Here is a 21,444-nt window from a genome sequence, read left to right on the forward strand (position 1 = left end):
TGTGTGAAGATAATTTCACAATATTGCCTGAAAATTGAAAGTAAATTTTAATCCAAAGTTATAAAAATACTTGATGGTGTGTGTGGTGTTGGGGGGGGGGGGGCTAAGGTTGTTCTCTCAGTTCAATTTTACACTTCCACTGTGTACAGTTCACGACAATGCTATTTTAAAAAAAAAGAGGAGGGAGAGCAACCAATCTGTCTAAAAATCGACCTCTGTACGTAAACATTTATCAACTTTGCATGTAATGATAAAAGGTGTAGAGCCATTATTGCTACGTGCCTGATAATTATATAAGTGATCATTTGAGTAATTGCAGTACAGTTCAGTCCATGTTTTTACAAGTACAACGGCTAGTGTCACAATTTGCCTTGCATTTACAGCGAAAAACATTCAAAAGTTTATCTGGCGCGACTTGTAATTTAGTTTTAACGGATACAAGAATTGCTGAAAGCAGTGATAAGCCCCAATTAGAAGGATCCAAATTAATCATTTCTTTAGTCCACTCTATGACTTAAAAAATTCTTGCAGTGCTCCTTTTCTGCAGCTGTAGTTAGTAGTTAGTGACAATGACTGCACTTATAAAAATGATATTGTGTTAGACAATTCTTCACATAGCAAATCTCCTATAAGTGTCTCTATGGTATTCCATCGTACAAAGTCGATATGACATCGACACCAGAATATATCTTTTTCTCTATGAAATCCTCATATAGGAAGGTGAAGATAACGAACAGTGATCCATCTTGTAACTCCTATAAGCAATACAAAATAGAGAGGTGGGCAAACACGGACCCCTGGATATATCAGAAGTGGGATCAGATGCCTATGGGCTATAAGGAGTAAGCACCCCCTGTTTACCGGTTACACCCACTGTGAGCTCTATATCTTAATAAGGCAAACGGAGTTACCCTTATTCAATATCATTGTGCCAAAAACGGCCTAACAATCTATATGAAACAAGTCAGGCAGATTTGACCCAATGATAGGTTGTATTGGCAAAGTAGATTGTTATAACGACCATATAATTCGCGAAATGCTGACTTTAAACGAAACAGTTGAAACCCCTTCACCATCAACTTGTTTGTCAGTAGCCTGCCTCCATTTAAAAACTAATCATATACAGAATTTTTTCGCGATTTGTCTACATTTTGACTATACAGGACCTGTTCCGATGCCGAACATTCTTGACGTTGAGTCGCATCCTGTGGATGCATGTAGAAAGGGAAAGGATTGTCAAACTTCGTTTCCTAAAAAGACGTCTGGTTTTAAAGATATTCTTCACTTATATTAGGGGCAAGATCAAAAATTCAATGTCTCACAAAAAACTACGTTCACATAGTTTTCACCCCCCCCCTTTAAAACTTAATATGACAAATGCTGAAACTAATCAAATAGCAAGAAAAGAAATGTACGATTATAAATAACACTCTGTATACCTCTGTATACCTTTTCTACATTAAATCTATTAAATGTTCATTAATATGTTTTAAATATTATGTGATATTCAACAGTCGCTTGTCTTTTTCCTTTTTCCACTAAAGTGTAATCGATGTCGGATGACAGAAACTTGCGGGAGTTTTTATTCCCCTCTCCCTAACTAATTGAATTTAAATTTTCATCCGACATTGATTTCGTCCCTTAGGGCAGTTATGTTTATTTCAGAGTTCGTTGCTATTTCTGTGCTTTATATATAGACATTTAAAACACAATGTGCATTTTGTATGATCCTCTAAAATTTACGATAAATAACTGTATCCCATTTCCATTCTCAATGATCGTGTGCCAGCGTGGCGAGAATTCCGTCGTCATCAAAAACAAGTTTTGTCTTGAATAGATGGCCGGGCGGTCTAGCGCGCTGTTTGCATGCTGCTAGGAGATATGGTTCCACAGGTCGTGAGCCCAAGACTAATTAGAAAGAGTAACTACTCGATTTTACATCAAATCATGATACTATGCGCAAGTGTTCACTTACATTGATTTTTATTATTTATATTATCAATGTTTTATTATCATTATTATTACCTATGAATGACTCCCCAAACCTGAATTTGAAAAAGAAAAGCAAAAATACTTTACTTACTTAGTTTTATAAAAGTTTTTAATACAAAACGCTTGCTCAAATGATGAAAATACAAAATAACTGAAACTTTAAACCCGAATGGCTTTCCATACTTTTTTTTTAACAACTTTTAACCCATGTAAATTGACACTAATTCTTTAAGATTTCATTTATAATTGATTATTCATAACTTCTAAAGTAAATATTGTGTTTTATAATTAAAATTAATTCAGTAGAGGGTGAAACAAAATATTTTGAAGCTTTATTCGCGAAAGTTCCCCGGGAATGGAAGTCGGCAAAGAATAGGAGATGCTGAGCAATATTGTATGTATATAGAAGGTCTTAAAATCACCTTTTTAATACAACTGTTAAGCTGTTTAATCGCGTTGTTTTATTACATGCACTTTAGATCGTCGTGTATAACTTTATTCCGATGACTGTCGCAGTTAAGTCACTCCCCTTTACGTGTACGGCGTGCCGTAAACACCACAAAATATCGATGGTTTACTAAAACATTTAAGTCTAAATTTTAAATATTTTCCATTGTCCGATTTTGTCCGATTTTTTGTATGTTGTTAATCACACTTTTGTTTATTAAATTCCGTCGAGTTTGTTTCTGTTGCAATTACTTTGAGGTGATTTGCTAGATTGACTAGACTAAAAACTTAATGTATAATTAGGAAAAGCAACAAGGGATGCACCAAAATTGTGACTTTTACAATCCCGTTGTTGATTCTCGACAAATTTCAAAATAGTGATAATGTTAATATAACACATTATAATATCATTCATGAATATGGTCAGTTTCGGGGAGTATTTGTATTTTAAGAAACATGTTTGCTTTATATATGAATATTTTATTGAACATAAATGCCAACAGAAAACTACTCGTAACAACACAACTTAATGACAAACGGGATGATTTCATCTTCTCCACCGTCAACTTCCCATATTTGTGTGGCAATATTCCATTATCACTTGCATATGGTATTTATATAGATTACTCTGTATACCTAATCAGAATATGCTAGTAACGGCGGGTGTGACTAGTCACGAGGGGATGCAAACTCTTTGCTGTCCTTTATAGGTCATCTGAGTATTAATTAGAAATATCTAAACGTCTGGGTACCCTTGATATAAAAGAGAAAAACTTGCAACCCTTATAGGATACTAAATTTCAGCCATTACAAAAAAGTAATCAATAGCATTACATTGTATTGAATATCTCTCGACGTTCATATAATTAATCTAGATGTTCGACAAATTTCATGAAATTATCAAGTACCTCTTGCGATATTAGGTAATCAATTTAAATGTTTGAACGATTAACTTGAGTAGAAATGAACGTGGACCCTCTGAAGACTTGATCGTTTTGTATACGGCAACATTTGCAATGAACTAGACAATTACATTCTATCACCATCTAATAACATTTTGAAATTGGGAAACTAACCGGAGTTTAAAAATGGATGTGTCGAATACTTGAAATGGAAAAAATCATCCCTTTCCTCAGCTGCACTTCACAATCGACGGCCATTTTGTGTGAACCATTTCGCTCCTTTTCAGATGTTTGAAAATGGTTGCCGGTTGCGAACGCCGTACTAGGAATTTTGACGGTATTTGTGACTGGAAAAGTATGTCATATTCATTCAGACGGTATAGATCAATTAACGTTTTATACCATCTATCTACATGTATCTGTGTTTAGTGAGCTAGAAATATTGAAAAAAATTGAAATGTTGTGAAATCATTAAATTTCATAGAGGACCAATTTTTGTGGATTTCGCAACGAAATACTCAAATTATATGATATCATTATGCAGAGACTATATACATGAAATTACATACCACGAAACTGCAAAATATAGACAACCTACGAAAATTGGCCCATGCCATGGGTACATATTGGCTGACTTGTTTTCATCTTCTTATTAAACAGAATTATTCAAATCCCTTTACAGGAGATGAAATTTGTTTGTAGTCACATGCAATCCAACATTTAGATACATGGCCGATGTTTTGTTTATCAACAACACTGCATCCCTTTCATTCATATGTCGATTTAATATATGCTCAATGAACTGAAAACACATCTGCACAAAGTATTCCACATCTATTTCAGAGTAGGATGTTTCAATGAATATAGACGTCGATGGCGAACTTGAAAATCAGCTTCATGACAAATGTGATGTCTTTAGCTTATCATCGTCAACTTCTCATATTCATGTAGCAATTATCCTTTATCACCTGTATACATCCTCGCAAGCCAAGTGTCTGATTCGCTTAGTCTCATCGAATTGAGAGTAAGCGAATCGGACATTTGGCTTGCGAAGATGCACCTGCATATGGTGTTTATGCTTCTCAATTCATTTGATAGGCGATAACACGGTCTGTGCACAATAATTTTCTAAACCGAAGCAGGCTACTGAAAAGTAAGTAGACGTTAAACGATTTTCAACATTTCCTTTAAGGTAATCAATGTATAAAAATGTGAAGATAACATATAGTGATCAATCTCATAACTCCTGTAAAGAATACAAAATTAAGTGTAGGACACGCACGGATCTCTGGATTTGCGAAATGCATAACGATCATATTTCATATATAATAAAAAAGGTGTGCAATTCTTATAATAAAACTATCATTTTGTAGGGTTTATGAAATAAGCCTAATCCACCCCAGGAGTTTACAGAATTTTGATCATCACTTGATTTATTTCCCCTTGAAGTATATAGGAAGATCCTTTTTAAAAAAGATATTCTTTAAAAAAAAATGTAATTTCAAAATTACAAATCGGGGTAAAAATATACGTTATTACAATATGAAATAAAATTATTCATATGTACACATATTCATTCTTATTGTTTATTATGAAGAGCGAATGATTCTTCCAAATATAAAAAATAGACTTGTTATCAATTACCAGATTTCATCTATTATATAACAATGAATATTTACCTTTATTGAAAATGTGAAGATAACGAATAGTTACCAAGCTCATGATTCCCATAAAGAATACAGCATTAAGAGGAGGACAAACACGGATCCCTGCACATATTAGAGGTGGGATCAAGCTTCTAGCAGGGGTAAGCATACCCTATCGACCGGTCACACCCGCGGTGAGCCATATATCTTTAGCAGGTAAACGAAACAATCCGTAGTAAAAATCAGTATGTAAAGAGGGGCCTAACAATTCGCACACAGATATTCTAATATAACGGTCAAACTCAACTGCCTTGTTTGAGTGCTCAGGACAGGGGCGTTACAAGTTTTCAATATTTATGGTATACGTGTCCTTTTTTTCCCATGAATATTTGTTGGAAGCGATTATCTTCGATTACATGTGTGTTATGTGTATTTAAAGTGTTTTTCACCTGAAACAACATTATAAACTTTTTCATTGATTCATTGAGTGAACCCCTGTAAGCACGAAAAATAGCCAGTACTACCAGGACTAAGAAAACCTAGATCTCATCACCTGGAAAACAGACTGAATTAAGTTCTACGACTCTTAGCTCGCTTGGGAATATACATACATATCTAGTACAGATTAAACGTTATTTAAATCCTTCAATTTTACAAACAAATTGCGACAGTATCTCCATCATCAACTTCTCATATTAATGCACCAATTTTCTATTATACGAACTGATTCGATACGCAAGAGTTTGTTCTGCATATGATCAGTTTTTATATCGAGGCGTACTACTGACAAATAAGTTGCCTTTACAATGGTTTCAACAGTATCTTTTAAAGTTACTATTTTGCAAATGTTATGGTCGTTTAACTATTTTAGAAACAAATACCTTTCATAGAGCAAAATTCTGTCTGACACCAATTGCTATTTTCCCCACGATACAATTACAAGAACCTATACGTCGTGACGTACTTTTCCATTGTGACGTCAAATGGTATGAAGTGCACAGGTACATATATGCATCACTAAGTACTAGGATTTTTCTCGGGAAGCCTTAACTGAGCTGCATATTTCTCGTGTATCGAACCACAATATGCTGGTGATAATGGAATATTGCTGCATAAACCCATGGGATGAAAATGATAAGTTGATGATGGATACTTATACGTAATTTTATGTTAGGTAGGGTTCAACTGTTTTATTTAAAGTAAGTGTTTCGCAAATGTTATGTTCGTTATTATGATGGTAATTGCAAATACAAGCTGTCATATGATCGAATGCTGTGTGAAGTGTTTCAAATGAACTGGCTCTTTACACACATATTTTGACTACGGATTACTCCGTTCATCTGATCAACAGAGAGGGTTTACGCGGGTCAACAGGGCATATTTACTCCTCCTAGGCACCTGAATCCACTTCTAGTGTGTCCAGGAGTCCATACCGGTCCTACTCTTTGGTAATCTCTATAGGAGTATGAGATTTTCTGAACCTTTTCTACGGGATAGTTTTGTACAATCAACAAAGAGAAAACTACCAATTTGCCAGGTTCACAGAAGCAGGAAAAATGACGTTCTTAGTAAATAAAACATTAAAGAAAACGCCTGATGCATATAGTTTATTAAAGAAACAAAAAACATCGATTTAAGGAAATATTTCATGGGTCTGGTCTATAGATCTTCATATTGATGGGTCTACTCGGAACCGTTTGTTCGACAGTACGGGTAGGCGGTGGCGGTAACGCCGTAGTACATTCCTTCAGATCCTTTCTTAGCATCATAACCCCAGAAGACACACTTGTTAGGACTACATTTAGACGCAAGAAATGTCATATATGTGCATTCACAGGCTCGGAGTTTACACTTGTCCGAGATCGACTCCACGTAATATCCTACAGCTTTCAAATGTCCACAGGCTTTGTGGAATGTTGCCTCTAGAATGAATGAAACATTATCATGAAATAAGATAAAGACCGTTCAATTGTTATCAGATGTTTAGAAATATAGAACTTTCTTACTTTTTAGAGTATGGATCTTAACAGGGTTTTTCGGGTTATAGGTACATCCTGGTTGTCTTCTTCCACCATTGACGTAGATATCAAGATGGCCGCATCTTTTCTTCATTCCATAACCTAAATGAAATGGAAGTTTACATCTTATCATATCAAGTAGACATCTACATGTATTTATACTTCACACTCATGATAGGACCATATTTATTAATATTAATGTGATGTAACACTTATACGGTACCAATTTTGATGTACCAGATGTGCATTTCGACAAATAATGTCTTCAGTGATGCTCAAGTCGAAATTTTGGAAAATCGAAATAACAATAAACTTCTAGGATCTAAAAGGAAAACTAGAGTGCCATAAACTGGAGCCAAATTCGTCCAAGGATAAGAGCTATGCATGAGGGAGATAATCCTTAATTTTTAAATGAATTTCTAAATTTTATCACAGCAATTAAATATACATCTGTATTTTCAAGTTAGTAACGAAGTATTTAGCTACTGGGCTGCAGAGACCCTCGGGGACTAACAGTCCACCAGCAAAGGCCTCGACCCAGGGTTCATAATGTAAAACTTATACGGTACCAAATTTGATGCACCAGATGCGCATTTCGAGAAATAATGTAATTTTAATTCTATAACATAATTTTTGAATTTTCTTCAATGAATATGATTGCATGATATACCTGCCAATTGGCATGTCTCTAGAGCTCTGATTCCTGATTTCTTTACAAATGATAAAAGATAAAGACATGCTTTGACTGTGTTCAGTTTGTAATAAGATGTGACTACTCTAGAAGGTCCAAAACATGGCCGTTATTTTACTGCTGTTGTTTCTGACAGACGTGAACCTTATGCAAAAAAAAAAAAACAAACAAACAGAAAAAAAACAAAAAACAAATAAAACCCAGGATGTTGCATTTCAGGGGTCTTTAATACAGTAGTAATCGGGAATTTTCTTTAGTTTCCATGATGGATACCAATATCCGTTTTTGAAAAAAATTCAGTAACATTTGGAAAAAAACCTGGACCTCATGAAAGAAAGTTACAAGCTTTCCTTTTAGCATTATCAATGAAAAATTATCTCATAAAATATATCAATTATCAACTTTTAATGGGCTTCCGATGTTTTGCCTTTTAAATCACTGCGTAATTTAAGAACATGTCATTATGATATCTGTTGGAAAATCCTGCTTTAGAATACCTGGTGGGTCTATTTCCGTAAATAAAATCATTTTACACAACCTTAATAACTGTGTTATCTTTGTAATCTAGTGTTATATTTTATTTGTTTTTATTCATACTTCTGGTATAACGATATGCAAGGTGAAGATAACGAACAGTGATCAATCTCATAACTCCTATAAGCAATACAAAATAGATAGTTGGGCAAACACGGACCCCTGGACACACCAGAGGTGGGATCAGGTGCCTAGGAGGAGTAAGCATCCCCTTTTAACCGGTCACACCCGCCGTGAGCCCTATATCCTGATCAGGTAAACGGAGTTATTCGCAGTCAAATAGATATACATGACACTAATTAAAGGGAATGTGTAAGGTATACAATGTAAGAACTTATTTTCGATGAATTTGTGCTTTGATAGAATTACAAATGTTTGTATTTTTCTTGGAGTGTCCAATGATCATGTATGCATGTTATGTTTATTTCTTAATTGACATTGATATGAAATTAATTGCTTTTCGTGATGTCACTGATCATTTACTAATTGACATTGATTTGAAAATAGATACTCTACTGGTGTATCTGATAAACGTGTCTATAATTATCTAATGCGCATGCGCTGAGATGAGACATATACAACATACACCAAAAGAGCGTCAGAGGGACTTTTTCCCAGAAGAAAACAGGATTTTTTGTAAAGTAGAAATAATGTCAATTTAAACCAATCATAGGCAAATATATGACTAAGAAACAAAATTGTTTAGAAAACGTTTAGTCCAAAGAAAGTATGTAATCATATAACAAAGTTTAAATTCAGTGCACATAACCAAGTAGCATTAATCATTTAATATACTATATCAGAAAACGAAGTACATTATCTATACAATATTTGATGATAAATTAACGACCGCTTTTAAGGATATTCGGAAACACTAGTATATGGTCTAATTTTCTGTGAGTTTTATATTTGATAAGTCATTGCTATTCAATTTATAAAACCACAGAACTATCGTATCCAAAAGTTTTCTATAGATCAGCAAAAATTTTAAAACGTTTAATATTTCTGCCATATTCACGCAAGTCAACTAGGAAATGAAAGAGCATTATGTTCTCACCAAACGGTCGCGCATCCGTGTGAATGATGTCTACAAATTGGGCGCTTTCTTTGTTGATTGCAAACTTTGAAGTTTCAAATAACGGACTGGCTGGGTCTAGACCTGAAATAAAAAACCGAACATTTAATATTGATTGAATTTGATAAAAGTATGTTAACAATAAAATTCGGTTAATTTGTTACAAATTTGGACAATATGCATTATATTCATGATGTAGTTAGTAATTTACTGAAATAATCTGAGCTTACCTGCAAAATGTAACATCATAATTTACACTGGGCAAATAGTTCGTTGTGTGTTTGTGGTGGTAACACTTCGTTTTGTGTTTGTGAAGGTAACACTTTGCTTTGTGTTTGTGAAGGTAACACTTTGCTTTGTGTTTGTGAAGGTAACACGTATAATTGTTTTGTGTTTGTGATGGTAACACGTTGTTTTGTGTTTGTGAAGGTAACACTTTGTTTTGTGTTTGTGAAAGTAACACGTATAATTGTTTTGTGTTTGTGATGGTAACACTTTGCTTTGTGTTTGTGAAGGTAACACGTCTAATTGTTTTGTGTTTGTGAAGGTAAGACGTTGTTTTGTGTTTGTGAAGGTAACACGTCTAATTGTTTTGTGTTTGTGAAGGTAACACGTTGTTTTGTGTTTGTGAAGGTAACATGTATAATTGTTTTGTGTTTGTGATGGTAACACGTTGCTTTGTGTTTGTGAAGGTAACACGTTGTTTTGTGTTTGTGAAGGTAACACGTATAATTGTTTTGTGTTTGTGAAGGTAACACTTTGCTTTGTGTTTGTGAAGGTAACACGTATAATTGTTTTGTGTTTGTGAAGGAAACACGTTGTTTTGTGTTTGTGAAGGGAACACGTTTGTTTGTGTTTGTGAAGGTACATGTAACACTTCCTTTTGTATTTGTGAAGGTAACACTTTACTTTGTGTTTGTGAAAGTAACACTTTCAACAAACTAAATGACCCTTACCACTACTGAGAAAAGGTATGGGGTATAGTGAATTGTTAAAGCTTAAGAAACAGTGAAATCAAAGGCTTGAAATTTCGGATTAAAGTGATGCATTATATTCTGTCATTGCAAAGACATGTTTGATCTATTTTTCGGAGGTTGACGGAATTTTTTTGCAACTATGTGTACTTTGATTTGCTCTTCGAATCCTCTTCTAAAGCTAACAAGGTTGAAAACTATATATAATAAGAAATCACTTTGATCATAAATGAAAGGATGTATAGTTAATTCAAAGGAGAAAAGATGCACATGTCTTAGATGCTAGGACCAGACTTTAATACCTACCTGTAATACGACCGATCTTTCCCTTGGAATGTTCCCCTGCCTCTGCAGCAGCGTGTGCTCCCAAGCCTTGACCGATGATATGAACCTTGTCCAACGGAATCTTGTTCTTTTCCAGGAATCTATAGACGTAAGCCCCGACAGTTTGAACGTTAGAGGCGGATTGAGCGTAGTTCACTCCCGCTCCCAAGGCCCAGTCAATCAGCAAAACATTGTGTTTCCTCTGAAAATAATCGATCTTTATCATCTCGGTTTTTTTTTCTTTATGGCTAATGATGCTAACATATGTTAAAGACTGGCCGGGATCAAAATTGAAATAAAAAAGGTTCATTTTAAAATCATATAACAAACGCAGCTTAGTATCTCCAAAATTCAACCCCCCGAAATTTTTCGGGATTGGTATATCGAAAAACTGAAAAGTGTTTGCTTGCAAACTTACAATTGAATAAAAAAAAATATGAAAGCGTTATAAACATTACTGCTTATTGGCTTGACCTTTTAATCCCCAAACTTCATATTTTGTGAGTTATTGCATTAGAGTCAACGGAAATTCAACGGTAGAATTTTGATACTAAAAGGACATTTAGTTTGCATATATTAAAACAAGCATATACACGGCTGAGTTTGTGAGTATCATAAATCTGAAAATGTATTCGTCACTTATCTTCTCAACTGAAATGGGAACAAAATGTATTTGTGAAACACTGATGTCCGCATATGACAGCAAAAATAATTATCGTACCCATATGAAATATATGAAAACCCTATCACTTACCATTCAAATGTTATGGCTAAGGTAAATTTTTCAAAAGTAGGTCAAACGCCAAGGGCAAGAGGTTAACAATAATTTGCTACTAAACAAAAGGTCTTTTCAAAATATGAGAGCACTATCAAGATCCATTCAAAAATGATGACCACGGATATATACTGGACCAAATTTCTAACTCCCCAAGTTAATAATTTCTAAATTTTACAAACCTTTGCAGTTATGCAATTTGTAATTTATAATATCGACAGCTAACTAAAATGTTGACCTTTTTAGCACAAAGATTTCAAGAACGCGTTCGTAGCCACTGGACCGTAGCGGGTTTTGTTGAAATTGAAAATCTCGTGCTCGATTGGTTTTACTGGCTTGCTTTTCAAAATTCTTTGTTTTCTTGTTCTCAATACACTCATTTGTATTTGAAAAACACAAAATTACTGAAGTCAACTGCGGCGCATGTCGACAGAGGAACGCGCAAGAGCAGTTGGCATGGTCCATGCTGGTTGCAGTTTACGAGAGGTTTGCTTTCTTCCATTACATTCGATCTTTTGCGAAAAACTTTCAGATACACAGTGTAGGAAACAATTTAAAAATTCAATTGCATTGATCATTTTCACAGGTTGCTAGAAATTTCAATAGAGACCACAAGACCATCGCAAACCTAATCCGAAAATTCAATGGAACCGGAAGTGTAGCGGATCTACGCCGACGGACCAAATGGCGTGTAACAACCCCTCAACAGGACCGCTACATAAGAGTGACCCATTTACGCGACAGACATTTGACAGGTCGAGCGACAGCAAGGCGCACATTGGGAACACATGGAAGACCCCTCAGTGATCAAACTGTGAGACTTAGGGAAGGGGGATTGAGGGCAAGAAGGCCTTATGTAGGGTTGGTATTGTCTGCAAGACATAGGCAACTTCGATTAGCGTGGGCAAAACGCCATCTGAGGTATACGCGCGCGGACTGGGGACAAGTTCTTTTCACAGATGAGTCCAGATTCAATTTAAGGCGATCAGATGGACGGTCCCGCGTCTACCGCAGAATTGTCGAACGATATATTGACGCATGGGTAAGGGGGCGAGAGCAGTTTGGAGGTGGTTCTGTCATGGTGTGGGCGGGAATATCGTTTCACACAAAAACACCAATGATCCCAATCCACCAGAACCTGAATGCAGCAAGGTACCAAAACCTTGTCCTTCAGCCAGTGTCAATCCCGCACATCCAAGCAAATCGCGGAATGGTCCTTATGCAGGATAATGCGACCCCACACACGGCAAGAACCACCCAACAGATGCTGCAGGGTCACAATATCCGCGTAATTGACTGGCCCCCTTGCAGTCCAGACATCAATCCCATTGAACATGTATGGGACGAGGTAGACAGGCGAGTAAGACAGCTTCCCCAGCCGCAGAATCTGGCAGAGCTTGAGATAAACCTTACTAACACTTGGAATAACATTCCACAAAGTTTTTACACAATTACGTGACCTCAATGCGAAAGAGGTGCCAGGCAGTTATTCGAGCGAATGGGGGACACACACGGTATTGATTGTTGAGAATTTCAAAATTTAGGGTACTGTTAAGTTTTCATGTTTTTAATTGAATATTTCAATAAATGAACATTGAAAAAAAATTGACTTCTTTTGAAGATGTTATATTTTATACCAATCAAAACCTATGTCAAAATAATAGAAAATAAAACCAGTGGATGACAAAACTTAGGTGGGGAGTTAGAAATTTTGTCTAGTATAGTTTTTGCGGACAGAGAAACAGACGGATAGACCCATTACGGGACATAAGATATGGTTCATTTTAACAATACTGTACTGTGACTCTTATTTTAGAAATTGTGAAGTCGGTCAATTGGTAGGGTAATTTCTCTCTGCATTTTGATCGAGATGTCAAAAAGGAACTTTTAAAAAAAATGTGGCAAATCTCCGACGTATTTCCAAAATAGAATTACCAGAAGACGCTTTTCTGAACACAAAATCATTGCATATGAATTTATGTTCTACATGCAAATCGGATAAAATGTTCGATGTTTCATGTTTTAAATTGGAAGGTACGTTGGTTGTCTTATATGAATTTGTTGGAACTGTTTAGCAGAGGACTGTTCCTGTATGTAAGACGGTAATTTGTGCTACAGCGTAACTTTATAAATGGTGTCACACTAAAACATTACACCTAGTTTAAAGATTTCACACCAATTTATTCTATGAATGCAGCATTTAAATCATATTAAAAAACTATTCAAATTCGGTGCTTAATACAGAGACAGAAGATAAAGTCCCGGGTTAGAATAACAAAATGTGGGCAAAGTTGTCAGTCAGTTATGTGCAGGTGTTTAAATTTATCATCGCTAACCATTAAGGAATTTGATTGAAAATTCATTAGAACACATAAAATCAATTCTCTGATTCAGAGAGGCCAATTTTCGCAAAAACAGATAAGGGAAGGCCTTTTCACACTTTCATAAGCAACAAAATAGATGATTGAGGCATTTGTTTAATCTCGAACTTGTTGGAAAAGAAACTTTAAACGTAAAAGTTATGTAATTGAATCATGAACACAGTAGACTTTCCTTATCTGGGCCACCAACAACAAAATTTTAGGCAAGGTCATCTGAACTGGAGACTGCAGAACATGTCTGTAACAAATACATAACTGACTATAAATGATTCATTCGGAACATAGGCCATGTTATATTCCTTCGATTCGGATATACTATGATTAAAGAGTTGAGGTGTATAGCTCTAAATATAGGGTATCTAAGGTCGCCGTGAGAAAAAATCCAACCAATCAATCACGTGATTGAAAATTCTATTCTGTATTCTAGTATATTCGCACAATCTTCATTATATTGTACCACTAAACAAAATGTTTGTGCATTGCAAGAAGCAATTAGAATGTGGAACATTAAATATAATTTTTAAGTGGAATGTCTTACCCTAATTCGTAAATTGAGTTCCACAATAACTTCAAGTTACTGAAATTGTAAAACCTTCTGCACACTCACTATCACAGCCATTTTGACAGGTGCCCAAAAATGATGAAGGACCCAAAACAATTTAGAGGCTCAAATATAAGTTTTCATCAATAAGAATTCAATATAGTACATACATTATGCTGATAACAAGACTTTATCAAGGTACACAGTTCTTATTATGTATATTTTTATTTAAACCACATTAACGTAGGTATTTGGCGATTAATGTTCATTCACATGTCGATTTAATATATTCCAGTGAACTTCAAATAAAGGACACCACAGAGTCATCCAGTTCCCCTTCATACTTTCATATTTTATTGAAAGTAGATATCAACGGCAAACTGACAACTCAACTGTATGACAAACGGGATTATTTCAATTCTCCATCGTCAACTTTCCCTATTTATGTAGTAATATTCCGTTATCACCTCCATATGGTGTTTATATCTCTCAACTGATTCGTTACGCAAGAGTTTGCTCTGCGTATGGTAAGTTTTTAAATCGAAGCAGGCTACTGACAAACAAGTTGATAGTGCAGGGGTTCCAACAGTCTCGTTTAAAGTCAGCATTTCGAAAATTCTATGGTCATTATAACGAACTAGTTTGTCAATACAACCTATCATTGGGTCAAATGCTGTCTGACGTGCTTCGTGCCGATTGTTAGACCGTTCTTGGCACACTGATTTTGACTACGGATACCTCCGCTTACAATGTACCTGATCAAGATATAGGACTCACGGAGGGTGTGACCGGTCAACAGGGGATGCTTACTCCTCCTAGGAACCTGATCCCACTTCTGGTATATCCCGGGATCCGTGTTTGCCCAACTTTATTTTGTATTGCTTATAGGAGTTATGAGATTGACCACTGTTCGTTATCTCCACCTTTCTTGTAATAATGAAGTCAATCTATGTATTAGTTACACTGGTTAAAGTGACTGTGCTAAGTGAAAGTGCAGGCGGTTTTACAATTTTCTTTTACTTGGAGGTAATATTACAGATCCCTGTTTATGAATTGGGGTAGGAAGTTTTCTACCTTTACTCTTTATTAGTAAATATGAATTAAATTGATACACTGGGCTGTGAATCGGAAGTCATAAACATGCAAGTCTAGTCGGTAAATAGCTCTTTTATTGTAACGATGTCTGACTTAAAATAAAGATTATTTGATTTGATTTGATTTGCAAGTGAATTTCAAATGCAAGACGGGAAAATTTAGAACGAATGCGGATTTCCCCCCAGATACAACAGTCTATTACCAACTTTTTATTTTATTGAAAATTCGATAAAATCGGCAATGCGGCAACCTCAAAACGAATACGTGCGGTCCTTAAAACCGTAATATCAATGCATATGGATATGCAATACCTGTATGAAATATATCATATGATCCAAACATGATGTCTGTTTAGAAATAAACATTTTTGGTTTCATATGAATACAATACAATTTGATTTGGTATAAATACAAGTAGCTAATTGATATTTAGACGTTCTCAACAAGTTAAAACTCGGCAGGTGAACATCTTTCTGTTGTAGTTATGATAGCGAACCAGTGTTTGAAAAAATAAAGAATACAGATAAATAAAGAAATGAAATACTTCTACCTGTCTAAGGGTGTCTGCAAGGTTTCGTATAGCCGGAAGTGACGTATCCACCAAGTAGCCATGGATAATGACGTCAGTCTCTTTGGTTCGATCAAAACTCTTCGGTAGGGCAGTGTTCTCTGATATCTTATCCACTCCTTCAAACCAAACATTTTTCAGCTTCATTTCCTCGGGGCTCTCTGGTCGTTTATTGAAGCGTTTGCTCATACACATCTTGACTGCCAAGATTGCAAAGCATAAACTGGTCGCTCTGACCATTGCTGATTTGCAAAGAAAAATAACAATGTACAATGTATATGGCATGGCAACATTAATGAGTAGACTTTCGTAAATCAAGACGTTAATAATCATTATTGAATTTTGTTTAAGGAAACTATAATCAAATATGACATCAATTAACAGAATGAAAGATATATCACTATATTCAATTGCACATTGTATATAAAGGGGCTGGTAGAAATACTACTGAAAGGTCGAAAGGAAACAGATAAAAATATAAGAATACTTCAGTTGAGATCTCTCTTGTCATTTAGCAGCTGTCGAAGAGATGGATTTCATGTAACAAATGTGTTTAACAGGTTACCTGCATTGTTCATATTGGATGACATACTGGTTTCGTCACCTGAAACGGCACAAATTTATCTTAGTAAATCATTGGAATTTGTTTCTATTTAGCAAGATTACGAACACGGATAAATTTCAAATCATACAAAGAATTCGGAATTGATAATAATTGGGCAAACATGGACCAGACGTGTGATCAGGTGCGTTGGAGGAGTAAGCATACCCTGTTGACCGGTCACACCCGCTGTATTTGTTTTTTTTTATTCAAAAGGGAAATCATTCCACAACCTCTGCATGAATTTGATAGCCGTGAGTAAGTCATTATGATGAGCCTATCTGTAAAGTATGCAAGTGCCTAATTGTATTTCATCACTTTAATTTTACGCGAAAAAATACAATAAAACTTGTAAATTCATACTCACGTTTGCCAACTCCACTACAGACTGAAAAAAAAGATTTTGCTTAAAACAGTTGTAATATTTTGATGCTTGATTATATAAAGAAAAATTAAACCTAAAAGTCAGACAAGTTTAATTCATTACTCAGTGATTTCTATATCTCTGAATCTCATGTAACTGATTTATATATATATATATATATATAGAGAGAGAGAGAGAGAGAGAGAGAGAGAGAGAGAGAGAGAGAGAGAGAGAGAGAGAGAGAGAGAGAGCAATTAGATATACATCCGTATTTTCAAGCTAGTAACGAAGTACTTAGCTACTGGGCTGTAGAGACCCTGATAAATTATTCTATATGGCTTCCCATTGTTCATAAGATTTAAGAAATAACGTCAAAAATTCTTGAAATTTCTGACCGCCTCAAAAACGTTTTTATAGATATGCCCATAGTGGGTTTTAAAAGAGACAAAAAAGTTCAAAGACATTCTGGTACATAACAAACACAATAATCTATTTTTTAGAAAAGAAAATTTATGCGAGCTGTGTGGTGCTGAAAAGTGTAATTTATGTCAATATGTCATTAAAACTATAATCAATTTGAGGACTGCAACGGTAACAAATATCATATCAAAAATTATATCAATTGTAAATCCAGCAATGTAGTTTATGGAGTGTTTTGCAAAAAATGCAACAAAATTGTATATGTGGGAGAAACTGGGGTAACTTTATATCAAATGCATGTTTTGAATTTGTCATTTATTAGACGAGAAACTGATGACCCTGTTGCTATTCATTTCTATATAGATTGTCATAGTATTGACGAATATTATATAATAGGAATTGAAAAACTTTACAAAGATAACATTTATCGTCGCTTAGAGAAAATGTATGGAAGAAAAAATTGAATACTTATGTACCATTCGGAATAAACAAAAGGGAACATTTTTGTCTCTAATAAGTAATACGAAGAACGTGTTATAATAACTGATTTTAACAATATTGATGTATTTACGATTAACTACTTACTCTAATAAATCTTGGTTGTATTCACGTAGGCCAGAAGCGAATTGCTTTGTGAAGAAACATGTCCTAAAATTTTGCTACATTACTTACCAAATATTTAATTATACGCATAGTCATATTTCAAGATGTGTCCACGAGGTCGGGTGAGTATTGTTCATTTTATTATTAGACTCTTACCTTTTTCAAATGTTTTTCGCGCAATATCAACTTCGACGTTATTTTTCAATGGTATGATACTTACTGTGACGTCATAGTACTTTTGTGTATGCAGTCTTGCATTACGTTGCTATGACAGATAAATATGCACCCAGGGGTGATAACCCTACTCAGACATGATAATTTGTGATGTCTCCCTGCTAAACAGTCCATAATAGTTTTATTATCCTGAAGAATGTGAACGTTAAAAAAACTATCACACATTTATTGACTTGTACCATGTATCTGGGTTTTTTTTAAAACTTAAAACGTCAACATATTCGTAATAACTTTCTCTGCAGAAAATTCTGATAACTTTTCAATAGTTTTCGAGGGGTGAAATCAATGTTACCCTCAACTACATACATTATTTTTTTTTAACTCAATGTCATACATTTATTAGATATATATATTAACGAAAGCAAAACATTGAGGTTTAAGAACGTTAAACGAGAGAAAGATTTCAATTGTGACGTCACAGTAGAATGACGCAAAAACAGAACGTCAAACGTAAACATTTCGTAACGTATTTCAAGAGAAAAACGTAAACATCAAGTGAAATGCAAAATTGCATTAGAATGGAAATGTATTTCTTTTCGATTGTTATTTGTGACCGTTAATGTTGACGCTGAAGTTTATGATTTACGATCCTGCATATTTTCAATTATTGTTTGATAGAGCTTTCTCGCTTGTGCCATTAGAAATTATGTTATAAAGGGCGATAACACAGTTGTCACCCTGCGCGTGAGGGAGACATCACGAATTGTCTCCCTCCACGTGACCAGCCCTCAACCAATGAAATTGACTGTATTATTCAGAAGGATAATAGCATAAAATATCTTACTGGCTCCGTGGTGACAGTGATAACCATGAGATGAATGTTGTCCCATGTTGCAATCTTCAGAATCAGTATCCCAGTGCGTACTTCATGATGATTCGGAGTTTTTATACTTTTAAACCATTGATTTCTTAATTGCCATATGTTCATCAGTCAATATTAAAGTGAGAAAGCAAATGAAAAGTGATAGTACATTATTTACTTGATGACAACTGTTAAGGTACCATAGTACAATATTATTTCTTATCAATACTGAACTTGTCAACTATGTAGAGATGGCATTTTGAGATAATATGCGTGCATGCATGTTTGTTTTTGGAACATGAGAAAGATAGTTTACACGTGCCAACAATGCCCTTTTTGTTATTTTCCTCGCAGAAATAATTGTACTTCAGTAGAGTTTGTCAAGTATTTTAAAGTATATTGTAAATAAAGGATACCTACAAAACAGAAAATAGATCCGTTGATACTCTTCTTCAAATGTACGCGACAAAGAATATTTTTAAAAAGACAGTCTTATATAATTAGAGACTGGTCAATATTTGTTAAGGGTGGGAGGTTTGGAACCGATGCATTCCATATTAGCTGTCCTATATCAGATGTGTAATAAAAAAAAGTGTGTGTGTCCTATCTAATGAATGAATATATGTGTAATTGTTTCATTGTTGTTACAGATCACACACAGTATTGTTTTTAGTGAAATTACAAATATCGTTATTTTTAACTCATTTTTTCTGGTTAAAATTATTAAAATTGTTGTTTAAAGTGGTATACATTGCATTTATTTTTTTTGGAAAATTTGAAAATTGCTGTTTTACTGAATTGTTGTCTCATGTACATACAAGTGTTTTTCACATCGCATGATCAGTATCATCTATCAAATTATGAAAAATGTGTTTAGACTTTAAATTCTGGTCAGTATCCTTCAGTTATGACCAACATGATATATCACTTTTATTTTCTATGATTGAAATTCATACTCAATGCAATACTTATATTTAAGTTTTTGCAATTTTATTCACAACTGAATCCAATGTACTTATTTTGAAATATCTAATTACATGTTAAGATATTAAACATTTTCAAAGGTCTAGTATTTTATTGCAAATTGTCGACTTAGACATGAAATAAAGCATGCATAGAATTAAACATTTTTGTTTGTAAGATAGATAAATTCTGGAATATCAATCAAAAGTTTTGAAATACGTTTTCTAAGAAGTTTTTTCATTGATACATTTGCAATACTATTATACTTAATATATCTAAGCTTGTTGGATGTATGCGATTTGTGATTTTGCACCTATTCTGTATTTTCATTAATTAATTAAATCTATATGTTATGTAATTAAGTATACCACTTCTTATGGTTGATATTTTATCTGTCATACAATTTTAACATAAGTACTAACTAACCACTTATTACATTATGCATCTTCAGTTTTATACACATAATACATACTATCGAATAAGAATTATGGAGCCATGTCGTGCTACGAGCTGGATCCAGTTACAGAATCATGGTACAGGGTCTGAGGTGTAGCACCTGACGACGACCTCAAAATTCTTGCCTGATGACGATCTCAAAGTTGTTGTCTGGCATAATTTTATAATTTATGATTAACAAAGTAATAACTAGTGGCACTCTATTATCAAAATTTTCTTTGGCGACCCTACCCTAATTCTTTTCTGTATATATTTTAGTTATTTTTCATGTATATACATACCTACATCCCTATTACTATTACCTGTTACTAATATTACTAATTATGTAATAATTATGGTATATTTATTTCGGTATATCTTGATTTATTTGGACGAAGGACGGAGACTCGTGCGATTACTAATTATTACCTTCTATTAGAATCCAAATAAATAAAAAAATATTTTTAATATTTCATTTTATATTTACTTATTAAATTGTTTTAAATTTTAATTTACTTATTGAATAAATTAAATAAATATTATTATTAAAATTATTATATAAATAAAAAATATAATTAATCATAAATAAAAATTATTTTAATTAATTAATTTTAATTTACTTATTTTATTTTTTAAATTTTAATTTATTGAATAAATTAGATAAATATTATTATTAAAATTATCATATAAATAAAAAATATATTTTATTTTATTAATTTTTTACTTTTTATTTAGTTTTAATAAATATAAGTTACTTCTTTATTTCATTATGATTTATGACATACGACCACATGTATGTGTCCGGCCATCAAAAGACAGCACCGCAGTCATCAGACGTGTTGGTACACGATGATCCTTATTTATTTATTTTTAAACCATGGGACAACCCATACGTCTCATACGGAGCATAAGTATGTTACTACAACACACTTCAACTTCACTATGTTGGTGCATTTGGGAGGTGTTGGAGGGTGAGGCTGGATCGCAATGAGATGGATAGTATTATGGCAGATAATACAGTCACCAATCGGTTAATGATATATATAGTTAACCAATCCTA

At 34.1% G+C, this 21,444-nt stretch overlaps 2 protein-coding genes across 2 annotated transcripts in view; both read right to left on the bottom strand.

The window, feature by feature from the left end:
* Window positions 1–19,039, bottom strand: part of LOC130053445 (pancreatic triacylglycerol lipase-like) — a 57,457-nt gene extending 38,418 nt beyond the window's left edge. Inside the window, exon 1 of the mRNA XM_056160721.1 lies at window positions 18,969–19,039. Within this exon, the coding sequence (XP_056016696.1) occupies window positions 18,969–19,014 (46 nt within the window). The 5' untranslated portion in view covers window positions 19,015–19,039. The remainder of the gene's footprint in view (window positions 1–18,968) is intronic.
* On the bottom strand, window positions 6,580–16,561 carry LOC130053446 (pancreatic triacylglycerol lipase-like). The gene is made up of 6 exons (XM_056160724.1): window positions 16,528–16,561; window positions 15,945–16,204; window positions 10,586–10,805; window positions 9,288–9,389; window positions 6,994–7,107; window positions 6,580–6,909 (listed from the first exon to the last, which is right to left on the bottom strand). Exons 1-6 carry the CDS (start codon window positions 16,550–16,552, stop codon window positions 6,671–6,673), a joined length of 960 nt encoding a protein of 319 aa, XP_056016699.1. The 5' UTR covers window positions 16,553–16,561; the 3' UTR covers window positions 6,580–6,670.
* Window positions 19,040–21,444: the final 2,405 nt, after the last annotated feature.

This window comes from Ostrea edulis, chromosome 3 (genome assembly GCF_947568905.1).
Source record: "Ostrea edulis chromosome 3, xbOstEdul1.1, whole genome shotgun sequence".
In the NCBI taxonomy this organism is placed as follows: domain Eukaryota; kingdom Metazoa; phylum Mollusca; class Bivalvia; order Ostreida; family Ostreidae; genus Ostrea; species Ostrea edulis.